This window comes from Gigantopelta aegis, chromosome 9 (genome assembly GCF_016097555.1).
Source record: "Gigantopelta aegis isolate Gae_Host chromosome 9, Gae_host_genome, whole genome shotgun sequence".
NCBI lineage: Eukaryota > Metazoa > Mollusca > Gastropoda > Neomphalida > Peltospiridae > Gigantopelta > Gigantopelta aegis.
In genome coordinates, this window is record NC_054707.1 from 78,264,980 (window position 1) to 78,281,093 (window position 16,114).

At 37.6% G+C, this 16,114-nt stretch overlaps 1 protein-coding gene across 1 annotated transcript in view; it reads right to left on the reverse strand.

Annotated features, from left to right (window-relative positions):
- Positions 1–1,568: 1,568 nt before the first annotated feature.
- The window catches only part of LOC121382287 (phosphatidylinositol 4-phosphate 3-kinase C2 domain-containing subunit alpha-like), a 54,838-nt gene continuing 40,292 nt past the window's right edge, over positions 1,569–16,114 (reverse strand). Inside the window, exons 28-36 of the mRNA XM_041511856.1 lie at positions 15,598–15,704; positions 14,530–14,655; positions 14,056–14,131; positions 13,317–13,453; positions 11,620–11,725; positions 11,342–11,426; positions 8,154–8,266; positions 5,401–5,523; positions 1,569–2,710 (exon numbers count right to left, since the gene is read on the reverse strand). Coding sequence (XP_041367790.1) covers positions 2,516–2,710; positions 5,401–5,523; positions 8,154–8,266; positions 11,342–11,426; positions 11,620–11,725; positions 13,317–13,453; positions 14,056–14,131; positions 14,530–14,655; positions 15,598–15,704 — 1,068 coding nt within the window. The 3' untranslated portion in view covers positions 1,569–2,515. The remainder of the gene's footprint in view (positions 2,711–5,400; positions 5,524–8,153; positions 8,267–11,341; positions 11,427–11,619; positions 11,726–13,316; positions 13,454–14,055; positions 14,132–14,529; positions 14,656–15,597; positions 15,705–16,114) is intronic.

Sequence of the window (16,114 nt, forward strand, 5' to 3'; positions counted from 1 at the left end):
AGATGCAAACAATATACAATTTTTGTCTTTTTTGGGGGTGGTGGTCGGGCAGGCATTGGTAACATCTATGATCCTCAAATAAAATATGCCAATAAACATTTGACTGGACTGTCATATATGCTAACTGTTCATCTATAATATAATATGCAAGGTCGTTTAACAGTTCCCATTGTTCTGACTGCTTCTTCTCTTTTCATCTGTACTACCAACTGCCTTCTTTATAATTACACAATGCCTCACTTCTTTTTGCACTCCGGTCCAATCGACTATCATAAACACACCATGCTAAATATTGAGTACAAAGATTAATTCTATAAATCCAATGGTAATGGAAGTCGCCATCTTTGTCATTTAACATAGAAGTGGCTATGTACACGGCAACCATGTATTAGCCTTGGCTGATGAGAGCTGACTGTTTTTGGTGAAAGTCCCATGTAAGGCTACCACACGTCATCTAAACTTGCCCATGCATAGCACAGGTTATATTTAGTACTGTAATAATGTAGAAGCTATTGTTGTAAACTTTTTTGGGTACTGTAGATTTTTCTAGATAATTTTCTAATGGAAAGGTACTAAACCAACAAGTGGTGTAGAACATTTCAAAACACCAAGAAAAGGTCACTGGTATCGTTATAAAGCCCTCTGTTGTGGTCTATACCAGTAATGTTCTAAACTTACTTGGTCCGTATCGGTGTATATTCAAAATAATACAGGCTGGTCCTTATTTCACATATAAACACATTCATAATTTAGCAGAATTTCATTCTAAACAAAACAATACAAAAATATTAAAATATATAACATACACATTTCATGTACATCATCAAATGAGTGAACATCTGCTGACAAGAGTTTGCCATAACTATCTCCAGTGTAAGCAACTACAATGGCCATATATTAAAAAACAATATATAACACTTCATTTGCAGCTCAATATTTGAAAACAATATACAACACTTCATTTGCAGCTCAGTAATTGAAAACAATTACAATACTCCAACACTCTACTAGCAGTTTAGCATGACAAAAACTACAACACTCCATTTGTAGCGTAACAATTTACAAACACAAACATTTAGTATCACAGTTCTTGATCCTGACTTACATAAAGCAAAGGTATTTCACACACTAGTACTACCAACTGAAATTTAAATATTTCTATTTTGATATAACATGTTTTTGATAAAGTATTTTAATAATTTTAAATATAAATCAATATAAAAGTTATTAAATAAGAAAAAGGTAAAATGTGCTTTTAAATTTCAATTAAAAGTATTTATTAAGCATTATAAAAAATTAAATATTAATTGTTAATTTTATTTAATTTATAAAAATAAAAATTCAAACATTTATCTGTTTCAGTACAAAACATTTTAAGTTAAATTTATAGAATATATTAAAATATTAGAAGTAGAAAAGTAACATCTATTATACAAACATTATGTTTAGCTTTGGCTAATATATGTTTAATTTGTTTTTATTATGAAGAAAATATTTCGAAACAGAGTTCATTTTTGCTGCATAATGTCCCAGTTATTACTCTGAAATAAATTATATAAAAATATTCAATCATTTAATAGATGACTACATTAAAAAAAGTTTTTAAAAAAGTTTTAACTTTAAAACTAACTTTAATAATCTAATCTAGCTGCTCATATGAAAACACAAAACAAAATTATTATGCACATTTGTAAAAAATGTCTGCATCAGTGAAAAACATCTAAAAATGTTTACAGCAGACAAAAATATAATGACATCTTTAAATAGTAACTTCATTTTTAAGCATGACTTTTCTGCAGCTTTCATAAAATAAACTTGTCTGGGATTTTAGTTAAGTCTTCACAGGAATAATAAACTTTTTTTAATCTACACAAAGGGATGAAAGCTAACAATTGTTTTAGTAAGAGTAAATTTTGCACAGAAAAGCAAGGCTTGCTTCATTGCTATTGCAAATGGAAATGGGCAACACAAATTTTTACTTAAACTAGTTGATTTTGCACTGTTCAAGGCCATATACTATCACAGAAGAAAGCAAAAAGTTGAAGGCATATAAAAATTGCACCGTGCTTGAGGTACGTCCAACCTAACATTCTGATACGACATTGGAAGACTTTTTTTTTCATTCATTCATGGTTTTGTTATCAATAAGATTTCTCAAAGGACAACTGTAAGCATGTCTTCATTGCTGCTTAGTACACACCATCATAACTTTATCTCGCACTTTATTTCACACCACCGAGAGTCTGCAGTTTTCATCTAAGCAAACACCTCTGAAAACATGCAGAGAATGTTATTTATCAAAGCACCAACTTCTGAAATCATGTGCCCTTGTACTTTCATCTGCTGATCACACATGATTTAAAACTTGTAGTCTACCGGTTTCATATAATGCACATTTATAAACATCATTCATTTAAATGTATTAACTACTACCTGTTAAATAATTGTCATCTTCATTTGTTTCGTGGTTTTTGGGAGAGTTAAATTAATCAGCAACATCAATTTTCAGTTTTTCCTAAGCCATACTACTTCCAGTGGTCATCTGAATTTTCCCCAGTTTATACCAGCTGGTAGTTGGTTTACTGAGGTCAAAGTCACGAAGTTTCAGGTACAGAGCTCCTAGAAAATTGTTTTCTCCAAGCACCTGGTCCCACACAGTCACCTGAAGAGTGCGGCCATTAATCTCTTGCTGGGAGATCTTGTATTCAATCTGAAACAACACATACAAGACGTAAGGAAAACATACTAAATAATAATATGCAGCTTTCAACATTTATGCATGAATGAATGAATGAATGTTTAACGACACCCCAGCACTAAAAATACATCAGCTATTGGGTGTCAAACTATGGTAACAACATTTATGCATGCAGGTTTTAACATTTATGCATGAAGGTTTTAAAGTGCTGTGCCAAACCATACACTAAAATTTCAAATTCCACAATTAAATGCTTTCTTAATTCATTGCAATAATATTTTACACCGATATGTAAATCAATAATTACGAAAATGCCCCATAAAAGTATTAAAACATCACTCCCTTAGAACACTGCCGGAAACGACCGAGTGAAATCCTCGGTAAAAACATTTGCCTGTAAATAGCCGTGACGTCACTAAGGGAACGCGCTTTACAGAAACCTACCACGAGATAACTTCTAGCGCAAGCGAAAGTGGGACCGACAGCGACTGCCAAGCTCATTGATCATGCGATTCTTCTTTCGATGATGAATAGTGTAGTAATGACGACTGGACCAATATTTGTGCAACACAACAAATAATGCCTTATCAGTTTGAACCTGGAACATCTTCCGACGAACCACCGGCCTGACAGATGACGATGAAAATGGTCGTGGAGACAGCTTACCACTAATTTACAACTTTTATTCTTGTTTTGTTCTTTAGCTTTTCGTGCGAATTATTTTGCTACACTGTATGTTCTAATACTTGTGATGTAGTAGAAAAGACGTTAAATAACTCTTGAATTCTACGAGTCAAGTGGACCCGATATCGGTAATTATAAGAAATAAACAAAAACGACTTTTAGTCCGTCCCATCCCTCTATGAAGATGGTTTTTTTGTGTGAATAATTTCAGTTTAGTTTGACGTAAAAAAAAAGAGTAAAAGTGTTTTGGAAATAACAAAACAATACTATTTTTTGTGTGCAGTTGTGAAAACAGTCTGCTCAGAAATCAATAACTTATTTTAATTTTAAGAAATAAACAAAAACGACTTTTAGTCCGTCCCATCCATCGATGAAGATGGGTTTTTTTGTGAATAATTCCAGTTTAGTTTGACGTAAAAAAAAGAAGTAAAAGTGTTTTGGAAATAACAAAACAATACTATTTTTTTGTGTGTGCAGTTGTGAAAACAGTCTGCACTGAAATAAAAAAGGTTTTCTCTGTGGGAAGGTACAGTAAAATTAATTTAATATATTTATAGTCTGTTTTACAGGGAATGCCTTTTTTCATACTATGGAATTTACAAGTCATTTATTTCTGAGCCGATTGTTTTCTAAGATGCATACAAAATTAGCTCCTTTTTTTTCTTTTTTTTACAAAAAATGTACGGTTTTTTTGTATGATGGGACGGACTAGGCTATAGATACTTACTTGTCTGTACTTTATTGTTTTAATGTTCTCGAACTGTAAAGAAAAATCTCACAAATGAACGAGATGCAAACGACAACAAATCGGATCTCGATGATTGCACGAACTGCATGAGAAAACAAACTGACCGGAGTTGAAAGCATAATGCAATTTGGGACATTGACGATATGCACCCCAAGGTCGTTTCGGTGTGGATGGCGTCGGCTTGTTGTCATTTGTTTTGTGTCACAGAAAAACTGTTGGTACGGCATCTTTTTTTAAAAGCCATAACACATGGTATTCCCATATCTCGCTTAAGCCGACAAGTCAGTTCGGACGAATCGAAACTAAAGTGTCTGTTGTCGCCACGGTCTCCGGCATTTTCTTCCTGTCCAGTATTTCCACGTTGTTTTAATCAAATTCACACACAGCTTTCTCACAGCAACATTACTAGGAAATGCGTGAAGACTAAATTTATCGGCTTTTGTATTGCTACAGCCGCCAACAACACGCCGTTTAACCATAATAAACAAAAAAGAAACAATGAACAATGGCGCCGACTATCGAAAGGAGTTCCCTTCGTGACGTCACGGATCAAATCTTACGGAAATTCCCGAAACGAATTCATCTGGTTCTGTTTTTCAGGAGAATATTTTTAAATGGAAAATATACCGGTATATAATTTTTTTACATTTTTTTTTTAAATTTTCTAATCATATTAAATAATATCCTGATTGATATAGCTCAATACATCATACATCTGGAACAGCACTTTAATATTTATGCATGCAGGTTTCAATATTTATGCATGTAGGTTTCAACATTTATGCATGCAGGTTTCAATATTTATGCATGCAGGTTTCAATATTTATGCATGTAGGTTTCAACATTTATGCATGAAGGTTTTAATATGTATGCATGTAGGTTTCAACATTTATGCATGGTCATGTTTTTCCTCATTTGTTGTCGGTGTCCAATTATTATTTGTTCTGTCGGTGTCCCATTTCTGTCTCTCCGTCTCTCTCAATCCCACTATCTATTTGTTTGTTTGTTCTCTCACTCTTTCTGTCTGTTTTCCCATGTCTGTGTCTGTCTATGTCTCATTTGTCTTCTATCTGTCTGTCTATTTCTCCATCTTTTAATATCACTCTCTCTCTCTCTCTCTCTCTCTCTCACTCTCTCTCTCTCTCTCTCTCTCTCTCTCTCTCTCTCTCTCTCTCTCTCTCTCTCTCTCTCTCTCTCTCTCACTCTCACTCACACACACACACACAAACTGACACCATTCAAGTAAGAAGAACATGCACAAAGTACAGACCACTTCATTGTATGTTGGGTGGTTTGTATTCTTTACAACTTTAGTTTTTCTCTTGGTATGTTTTTCAGGATCTGGAAGAAGGTATGTTTTCACATACGGACTTGGGAGATTTGTTCCATCAACCTGAAATGTAAAACAAATATAACATGATGCCATTGACTGTATTGATCAAAAACTGGACTATTTTATTTTTACTTTTAAAATACAAAGAGTCAAAATAATAGGGAAATATCACATTTTACAAGAAGTCTATTTGCAGGCTATTATTCCAAACAAAACATATAATAATTTATTTCCCTGTTGCTGTTATTTGTATTTTTAGCAGCAAGCAATAAGTTAAACAATATTAATGTTTATCATCCATTAAAGGCTTTTGTAGGAGATGTCGCAGGCACTATAATTTGCGATATCTCCTGCGATATCTCTGCAATAATCTTGATTGGTCAAATTTTAATCACAAGACAATATTTTGTTACATCACTGTGTTTGTTTCAGCACTAAACCTACCATTAGTGCCGTCACGCCACTGCCATTTAACAAGTCTACCACTGACATTCAACCCACATTACTGACATTGTTTACAACTGTCGCAAATAAAAAGAATGATAATGGATGATAAAAAGAATACCCCCCTCGTGTTTTGTGATATCATAATTTATCAGCACTCGTTGATAAAAGTTTATAAAATCCCCGGTGAGCCTCGGATTTCATACTTTTATCAACTCGTGCTGATAAATTATGATATCACAAGACACGAGTGGAGTATCCTCTGTTTATCTTGATGCACATCTATAATAAAGTGGAGCTCTTTCTTCTTTTTTTACGAAACCACTAGAACACATTGATTTATTAATCATCGGCTATTGGTTGTCAAACATTTGGTAATTTTCACATGTAGTTTTAGAGTGGAAACCCGCTACATTTATATGCACCATCCCACAGACAGGATAGCACATACCATGGCCTTTGATATACCAGTCATGGTGCACTAGCTGGAATGAGAAATAACCCAATGGGCCCACCGATGGGGATCGATCTCAGACCGAAAGTGCATCAGGTAAACGCTTTACCACTGTGCTACGTCCCGCCCCGTATAATAAAGTGAAATGCTGTACAAACCAGTTCCTTACAGTGCATGATCATCACGTGTAGAGACCCCTTGTTGTACTGGACAGACAGTTTTATCTGACCCCGTATAATAAAGTGAAATGCTGTACAAACCAGTTCCTTGCAGTGCATGATCATCACGTGTAGAGACCCCTTGTTGTACTGGACAGACAGTTTTATCTGACCCCGTATAATAAAGTGAAATGCTGTACAAACCAGGGCCGTTCCTTGCAGTGCATGATCATCACGTGTAGAGACCCCTTGTTGTACTGGACAGACAGTTTTATCTGACCCCGTATAATAAAGTGAAATGCTGTACAAACCAGTTCCTTGCAGTGCATGATCATCACGTGTAGAGACCCCTTGTTGTACTGGACAGACAGTTTTATCTGACCCCGTATAATAAAGTGAAATGCTGTACAAACCAGTTCCTTGCAGTGCATGATCATCACGTGTAGAGACCCCTTGTTGTACTGGACAGACAGTTTTATCTGACCCCGTATAATAAAGTGAAATGCTGTACAAACCAGTTCCTTGCAGTGCATGATCATCACGTGTAGAGACCCCTTGTTGTACTGGACAGACAGTTTTATCTGACCCCGTATAATAAAGTGAAATGCTGTACAAACCAGTTCCTTGCAGTGCATGATCATCACGTATAGAGACCCCTTGTTGTACTGGACAGACAGTTTTATCTGACCCCGTATAATAAAGTGAAATGCTGTACAAACCAGTTCCTTGCAGTGCATGATCATCACGTGTAGAGACCCCTTGTTGTACTGGACAGACAGTTTTATCTGACCCCGTATAATAAAGTGAAATGCTGTACAAACCAGTTCCTTGCAGTGCATGATCATCACGTGTAGAGACCCCTTGTTGTACTGGACAGACAGTTTTATCTGACCCCGTATAATAAAGTGAAATGCTGTACAAACCAGTTCCTTGCAGTGCATGATCATCACGTGTAGACCCCCCTTGTTGTACTGGACAGACAGTTTTATCTGACCCCGTATAATAAAGTGAAATGCTGTACAAACCAGTTCCTTGCAGTGCATGATCATCACGTGTAGACCCCCCTTGTTGTACTGGACAGACAGTTTTATCTGACCCCGTATAATAAAGTGAAATGCTGTACAAACCAGTTCCTTGCAGTGCATGATCATCACGTGTAGAGACCCCTTGTTGTACTGGACAGACAGTTTTATCTGACCCCGTATAATAAAGTGAAATGCTGTACAAACCAGTTCCTTGCAGTGCATGATCATCACGTGTAGAGACCCCTTGTTGTACTGGACAGACAGTTTTATCTGACCCCGTATAATAAAGTGAAATGCTGTACAAACCAGTTCCTTGCAGTGCATGATCATCACGTGTAGAGACCCCTTGTTGTACACAGACAGTTTTATCTGACGCCGTATAATAAAGTGAAATGCTGTACAAACCAGTTCCTTGCAGTGCATGATCATCACGTGTAGAGACCGCTTGTTGTACTGGACAGACAGTTTTATCTGACGCCGTATAATAAAGTGAAATGCTGTACAAACCAGTTCCTTGCAGTGCATGATCATCACGTGTAGACCCCCCTTGTTGTACTGGACAGACAGTTTTATCTGACCCCGTATAATAAAGTGAAATGCTGTACAAACCAGTTCCTTGCAGTGCATGATCATCACGTGTAGACCCCCCTTGTTGTACTGGACAGACAGTTTTATCTGACCCTGGATTCCAGAGCTGTTTGCGATCGGCTGTAAGACTGGTTCTGAAAACACAAAATAATTGATAAACTAAAAAAAAAGAATAACAATGAAAATGAAAACAGTTTTACCTTTATAGGACATACCTACAGATTCGACTCACTAAAACAGTTTTACCTTTATAGGACATACCTACAGATTCGACTCACTAAAACAGTTTTACCTTTATAGGACATACCTACAGATTCGACTCACTAAAACAGTTTTACCTTTATAGGACATACCTACAGATTCGACTCACTAAAACAGTTTTACCTTTATAGGACATACCTACAGATTCGACTCACTAAAACAGTTTTACCTTTATAGGACATACCTACAGATTCGACTCACTAAAACAGTTTTACCTTTATAGGACATACCTAGATTCGACTCACTAAAACAGTTTTACCTTTATAAGACATACCTACCGATTCGACTCATTAAAACACCCATATTTGGTTTAACTGAATACAAGGCAAACAAAAAACTCATCATTTTGATTAATAAAGTATTATTTAAATTACCATAAGGATTATTTGTAAATGTGATAGCAAATTTAACTGCACGTGATGTACTATTTGTGTAATCTTTTGTATCATATATTTTTTTTCTTTTCTTCACATTCTTTTGTATATAATACATTTCCTTACACCGGTTATCCTTAAATGTATACATGTAGTTTATATTTACAGCTATGTAATATAGGTCGCCAAGTATATTGTATGTATATAGAAGAGGGCCTCGTAAGTTGTCAAACTTGTGCCCAATTCTTTTGTTCTCTGTACAATAAAATATGTTTGCAATCAATCAACAAAGATAAAAACTAACTATGAAAATTAATAAATATTCCCAATGAAAAATAAAATAATTTTTATTAATAATTTTCGGAAAACATTGACAAACACCCCAAACAAAATCTGACTAAAATCCGACCCTGTGCTTATAAAACAAAAGTTTAGACAATAAACCCAATGAGAGGTCATGTTTAGGTGACCTTTCATCTTAAGCAATTAATTGGGTTTTTTTTTTTTCTTGGCTCAATCAGTTGAGCACTCATCCAAGGTGTTTGGGTCACAGGATCAAACCTTCTCGATAGACCTATTGTCCCCATCCCAACCAGTACTCCCGGACTCGTATATCAATGGATGTGGTATGTGCTGTCCTGTCTGTGGGAAAGTACATATAAGATCCCTTGCTACTAATGGAAAAATGTAGCTAGTTTCCTCTGAAGACCGAGTGTCAGAATTATCAAATATTTGACATCCAATAGACGATGATCATCACATCAGGTTTGAGTCCACTCATCTTCAAAAGAAAATATAACAGGGTTCGTAGCAGTCTTTAAATTCCTTCAAAGTCTTTGAATTTGAAAAAATTATTTTTAAGTCTTTGAATTATAATAAATATGTTTAAATTCTCATATTGTGTTCATTCTTTAATTTTATTATACATTTTTCTCAATCAACATCAATACTCTGATTTTCTTTCTGCTGGCGTAGCTACATCATAACACAATATTTTTTACAGCTGCATACACTTGATATTTTCTACTTACAAAGTTCAGCCTCTCATGATACATGTAAAAAAGCTCAATTTCTTGCTATAGACAGCAACGTAAACAAACTAATTTGGTATTTTTATTGCATTCTACTGTCTTTGACCGTTGTGTAAAAGTCTTTGAAAATGGTAGGTAAAAGTCTTTGAATTTGTTTGGTCTTTAAGGCTATGAACCCGCCTTCTACTCTAACTAACGATGAGACAAGACGTGTCGACTTGCACTCAAGCTGCCCCCCCCCCCCACCTGGGGGGGAATGATTGCCTCATTTGGGGCACTGGTGGAGTACTGAGTCGCATACACAGGGTCACGGGCGACCGTGACTGTAATGTATGGCGACTCGGTAAAGAAGACCAGAAGAGGAGGGAAGAAAGGAACGAAGAAGAGGAAACATGCGCCAGGGGCAGCTCAGGAGGGAATAAAGCTGGCGGCTCAACCGCCAGCGGCAGTCCCGTCTGAGTCGCTGCCCCCACCACGACCAAACCGGCCAGATCAACAGGAGGCGACTCGCCGACCGACTGAACTGACGCGGCAAGTGGAGCAGCCAACTCATGCAATATTGCGGTTCCTGCTCATTGTCTGTCTGCGTCGAGACCCCCCCCCCCCCCATGGGGGACTCCGCAGAGACGACTTTGAATGTTGGTGCTGCAAAGCGGAAGCCTGTGTGACCCCACCGGGGGACCAGCCTGCCAAGACTCGGCCTTCCGCTTCTGCCCAGGACAATTTGAAGCTTGCAGCGGGAAAGATCCGAGGCCAGTACTCTAAGTACTTGGTGGGCAACATCACGGACCCCGACAGACTGCCAGGTGGGGTCTACGAGGACAACTTTAAAACCTTTCCGGATGGCCACCAGATCGGCATCCACAGCATGGAGCTACGGGGTGTGGGGCAAGCCCTAGTGGTCACGTTGCGCCGGGATGGTCTTTATTGACAAGGAATCCTCTACAAGGACATGGACAATTACACCGTCCACAGGATTATGAAGATCATCGCCGGCGCCCAGTTCCTACAGCTAGTGAAGTGCTTGCGGATTTACAGCTTCAGGAAGCTGGTGCCACACTTCAATGAGGACTACATCATCGCCTCCCCGTAGCCGCCAACCTTACCTAGGACAGGTAACCTCCTTTTTTGGGCTTAGTTGGACTTTAAATTTTTTTGGTCGTGGCTCAAAATTTTTATATTTATTTTTTTATAAATAGTCCAACGCACTTCTTGGGGCCCGTTCAATTGCTCAAATCACCTTAAAACCTTTTAGGCCGAGCACTCAAAAATACTTTTGGTTTTAATTTCTTAGTCCGGACATGGTTAGGATGCAGGTTATTCTCCGTAGGACTTTTCTAACATTTTCTAAATTCTGCCCACTTCAAACTTACCCACCCCTTCCCGGACTTAGTCACTGGCAAACGTCAGAGATTAAGCCCGTGATAGGCGTGCGTGAAGCCTTCGTGGCATATATGCACATAAAAAACTTTACCGAACCGAGCTATGAACCCTGTATAAGATGAAGCTGTTTTGTTAACACCACCACTTAGAGCACATTTACCTCTGAATTTAATAATGTTCAGGTTGGGTGCTGCATCTTGCTCGTCCCGTAACAATGGATGAAAGAATGTGTACACCAGGTCACACTGAAACAAACACAAAACATATATCAAGAAAAGATACACCAGACCACACTGCAAAAACAATAAAATAAATTACTTTTTAATAATCAAGTTATCTCAATAACACAGTCTTCACACAGAATTGTGTTTATAGGACTTAAATGTATATATAGAATAATAATAACAAAAAGAATTGTATAAAAAAACAAGTACATACCTCTGATATCTCTGGCTGTTTGGACTGAAGTTCTCGTAGAAAGTAATCTATTTCCTGTTTTCTACTTTCTGCGACACTTCTTATATTACTTCGTCCAAGGACCAGCCTAAGTAAAATCAGTTAGCAAAATCAATTTAATGACTGTACTTAAGTAACCTTTTACATAAAACTTCAAAGCAAACATGATGCACATATGAAAATAGATACATGTATGACCAGTATGATAAATAATTTAAAAAATAAATTTTAAACTTTAATGTTAAAAAGAAATAATTTATTTATAAAATTCAAGCAAGACAGAGAAAAACCCCCATAATTTAATAGATAGATATATAACTAGTTTAACATGCTCATATACCACTAGGGTTTTGAACACGCCCATCCCATGTAGGTAGGTAACTAGTTTAACATGCTCATATACCACTAGGGTTTTGAACACGCCCATCCCATGTAGGTAGGTAACTGGTTTAACATGCTCATATACCACTAGGGTTTTGAACACGCCCATCCCATGTAGGTAGGTAACTGGTTTAACATGCTCATATACCACTAGGGTTTCGAACACGCCCATCCCATGTAGGTAGGTAACTGGTTTAACGTGCTCATATACCACTAGGGTTTCGAACACGCCCATCCCATGTAGGTAGGTAACTAGTTTAACGTGCTCATATACCACTAGGGTTTCGAACACGCCCATCCCATGTAGGTAGGTAGCTGGTTTAACGTGCTCATATACCACTAGGGTTTCGAACACGCCCATCCCATGTAGGTAGGTAGCTGGTTTAACGTGCTCATATACCACTAGGGTTTCGAACACGCCCATCCCATGTAGGTAGGTAGCTGGTTTAACGTGCTCATATACCACTAGGGTTTCGAACACGCCCATCCCATGTAGGTAGGTAGCTGGTTTAACGTGCTCATATACCACTAGGGTTTCGAACACGCCCATCCCATGTAGGTAGGTAGCTGGTTTAACGTGCTCATATACCACTAGGGTTTCGAACACGCCCATCCCATGTAGGTAGGTAGCTGGTTTAACGTGCTCATATACCACTAGGGTTTCGAACACGCCCATCCCATGTAGGTAGGTAGCTGGTTTAACGTGCTCATATACCACTAGGGTTTCGAACACGCCCATCCCATGTAGGTAGGTAGCTGGTTTAACGTGCTCATATACCACTAGGGTTTCGAACACGCCCATCCCATGTAGGTAGGTAGCTGGTTTAACGTGCTCATATACCACTAGGGTTTCGAACACGCCCATCCCATGTAGGTAGGTAGCTGGTTTAACGTGCTCATATACCACTAGGGTTTCGAACACGCCCATCCCATGTAGGTAGGTAACTGGTTTAACCTGCTCATATACCACTAGGGTTTCGAACACGCCCATCCCATGTAGGTAGGTAACTGGTTTAACGTGCTCATATACCACTAGGGTTTCGAACACGCCCATCCCATGTAGGTAGGTAACTGGTTTAACGTGCTCATATACCACTAGGGTTTTGAACACGCCCATCCCATGTAGGTAGGTAACTAGTTTAACGTGCTCATATACCACTAGGGTTTTGAACACGCCTATCCCGAGTCCGACCTCCGATAAGATCGGTGGCCTAACTCAGGACAGGAATTATAATTTAATAAACAAGGTCTTCATTTGAATTCAGCAAAAACTAAGTTTGTCCAAATGGGTGCTTTACCGTGTGGAGAAATTTGGCCATGTCACCAAAGAAAACATGTCAGATAATTTGTCTCGGAATTCAACAAACTCAGAAAACTGTCGGAAAATGTAACTGGCTACTTTCTGTTCTTCTCTTTCAACTTGCACAATGTAGAGCTGAAAATAAAAACATCTTAAACATTTAAGCTGAAAAACTATTTTGCACAATATAGAGCTGTAAAGGAAAACACTGCAGACACATCTTAAACATTTTAGCTGCAAAACAATTTTGCACAATATAGAGCTGTAAAGGAAAACATTGCAGAAACATCTTAAACATTTTAGCTGCAAAACAGTTTTTGGTCAGAACCTTGTAAGAGAAGAAAAACCTTCAAGACCCATTCATTGACAATTTTTAAATCTCAAATCTCTAATATTAAACTAAATGCTTTGTCCTGGTGAGACAGCCCATGACAGTGTGAGCAAACTTTTTCATTGGATATAAGAGTGTCAATTACTATATCGTCATAATCAATGTATGGGGAATGACTAAATTAACGTTATACTGTTCGTGTATAAACATATGAACGAATTAAAAGGAATATGAGAAAGTCATAATAATAATTAAAGCTCTATCGCAATACCAAACAAATTCAAGTGATGACACCAGTATGTAATATTCAAGACATCGATACTTGGAAATGGCATTTGGGAGAAACACAAGCTTTTGTAAAAATATTACTATAAAACATGAAGTCAAAAAAAAAGGTCTAACTTACATAATGCTTTTCTGGAGTATATCGCTTTTGATAGCCTAGTAATTCCACTTTGACAATTTTACCATCAGTTTCTTTACTGAAAACAAACAATAAAAGGTGTGAACATGAGCAGTTGACACAAGCTACAATTCATACCACAACTACAGCAACTGCCGCCATTAAGTTCAAGCCCTGAGGTAGCTATCCACTGAGATTGGAACCGTAAACGGTCAGGTGAATGACCGTGACAAAACGTGATGCATTTACTCTACACATCAGCATGCATACCACTACATTTTGATATGCAATTTTCAATACGTAAAATAAAACATACCATTTCAGATATAATAAACACAAAGTTTACTGAAAAATAACGTATAATTTAGAGTAAGAACACACATTGTGCCTTGTCCAGTGGGTGGAAGAGAACATACAGTTGTGACTACATTATAATCATCAGCACTTGTTTGTGTACTATCTAAGAGTGTGACTGACCTGTATGTTTTTGGAACAAAAGACAAGAGCGCCCCCTCGTTGTGACTGGAGAACTTGAGCTGGGCGAGATTATGCAAGAAGAAGTTGAACTGTGTGAACACGGACTTGAGGCTGTCTTCTATCATCCTGTAACAAACACGCACCAATTCATCTCACAGTTGCAGATCTCACAGGTGGCAATAATAAGCGAAAGGCTCCGACTGTCACATTTAATAAATATTTACTATGTTTAGAATTATAAAGTTAAATGATTGTTTTGTTTAATAACACCACTAGAACACATTGATTTATTAATCAACAGCTACTGTACGTACGTTTGGTAATTCTGACATATAGTTTTAGAGGAAGCCCACTACACTTTTCCATTAGCAACATGGTATCTTTTATATGCACTTATTCACAGACAGAAAGGCACATACTATGGTATTTAACATTCCAGACGTGGGGCACTAATTGGGATGTGAAAATCGAATCGGAGAAGGGTCCACCAAGGCGATTCGAATATATTAAAGTTTGTTTTGTTTAATGACACCACTAGAGCACACTGATTTATTAATCATCAGTTATTAGATGTCAAATATTTGTTAATTTGGACATATAGTCTTAGAGAGGAAGCCTGCTACATTTTTCCATTAGTAGCAAGAGATCTTTTATATGCACTATCCCACAGACAGGATAACACATACCACGGCCTTTGATATACCAGTTGTGGTACACTGGCTGAAACGTGAAATAACCCAATGGGCCCACTGACAGGGATCAATCCCAGACAAACCGTGCATCGAGTGAGCGCTTTACCACTGGGCTACTTCCCGCCCATATGACCCAAGCATCTGAGGTTCGCACTCTACCGACAAAGCTAGATCCTACCTCTATACAGAAGAAATGCTTTCCCACCAAATATTTTGATATATTTACAAACAAATGTGTGCATGTTGTGCATTACCTGGCAATGTCAATATCAATATTTAAAATAAACCAATGAAATTTTGTCAGAGGTGGAGGAGAGACAAGAGCATATGTGCAAAATATGTCAATTTAGTTTAAATGAAAGTCCGATGAACTTGCCGAGTGAACATGGCAGCTGCCTGTGAGTCCGAGTGTCCCGGTAACAAGGCACCTCGTACATACTGCGCGGCCTGCTCCGACACACCGGGAATACCCGACCTCGACATCTGGAACAAATCAAAACAGTCTGCGGTAATCTACACATTGTAAACCATTCAGCAGTGGGACTTATGTGAAATTGTGTTAAAGAAAGGAAATGTTTTATTTAACGATGCACCCAACACATTCTATTTACGGTTATGTGGCGTCAGTAAGAAAGCGAAGATAATAAAATATACTTTTAGAATGAATGAATGTTTAACGACACTCCAGCATGAAAAAATACATCAGCTGTTAAAATTAATAGTTCTAACAAATTATTCCGAGTTTGTAGCTATTAAAATAGTAAGATATTTTGGAAATAAAAATGCCTAAAAATATATTACCGTATATCTTCGCCTATAAGTCGAATTTTTTCACCCAAAAATTATTTTATAACTTGGGGGGTCGACTTATAAGAGGGTAAAAAAAGTTCACC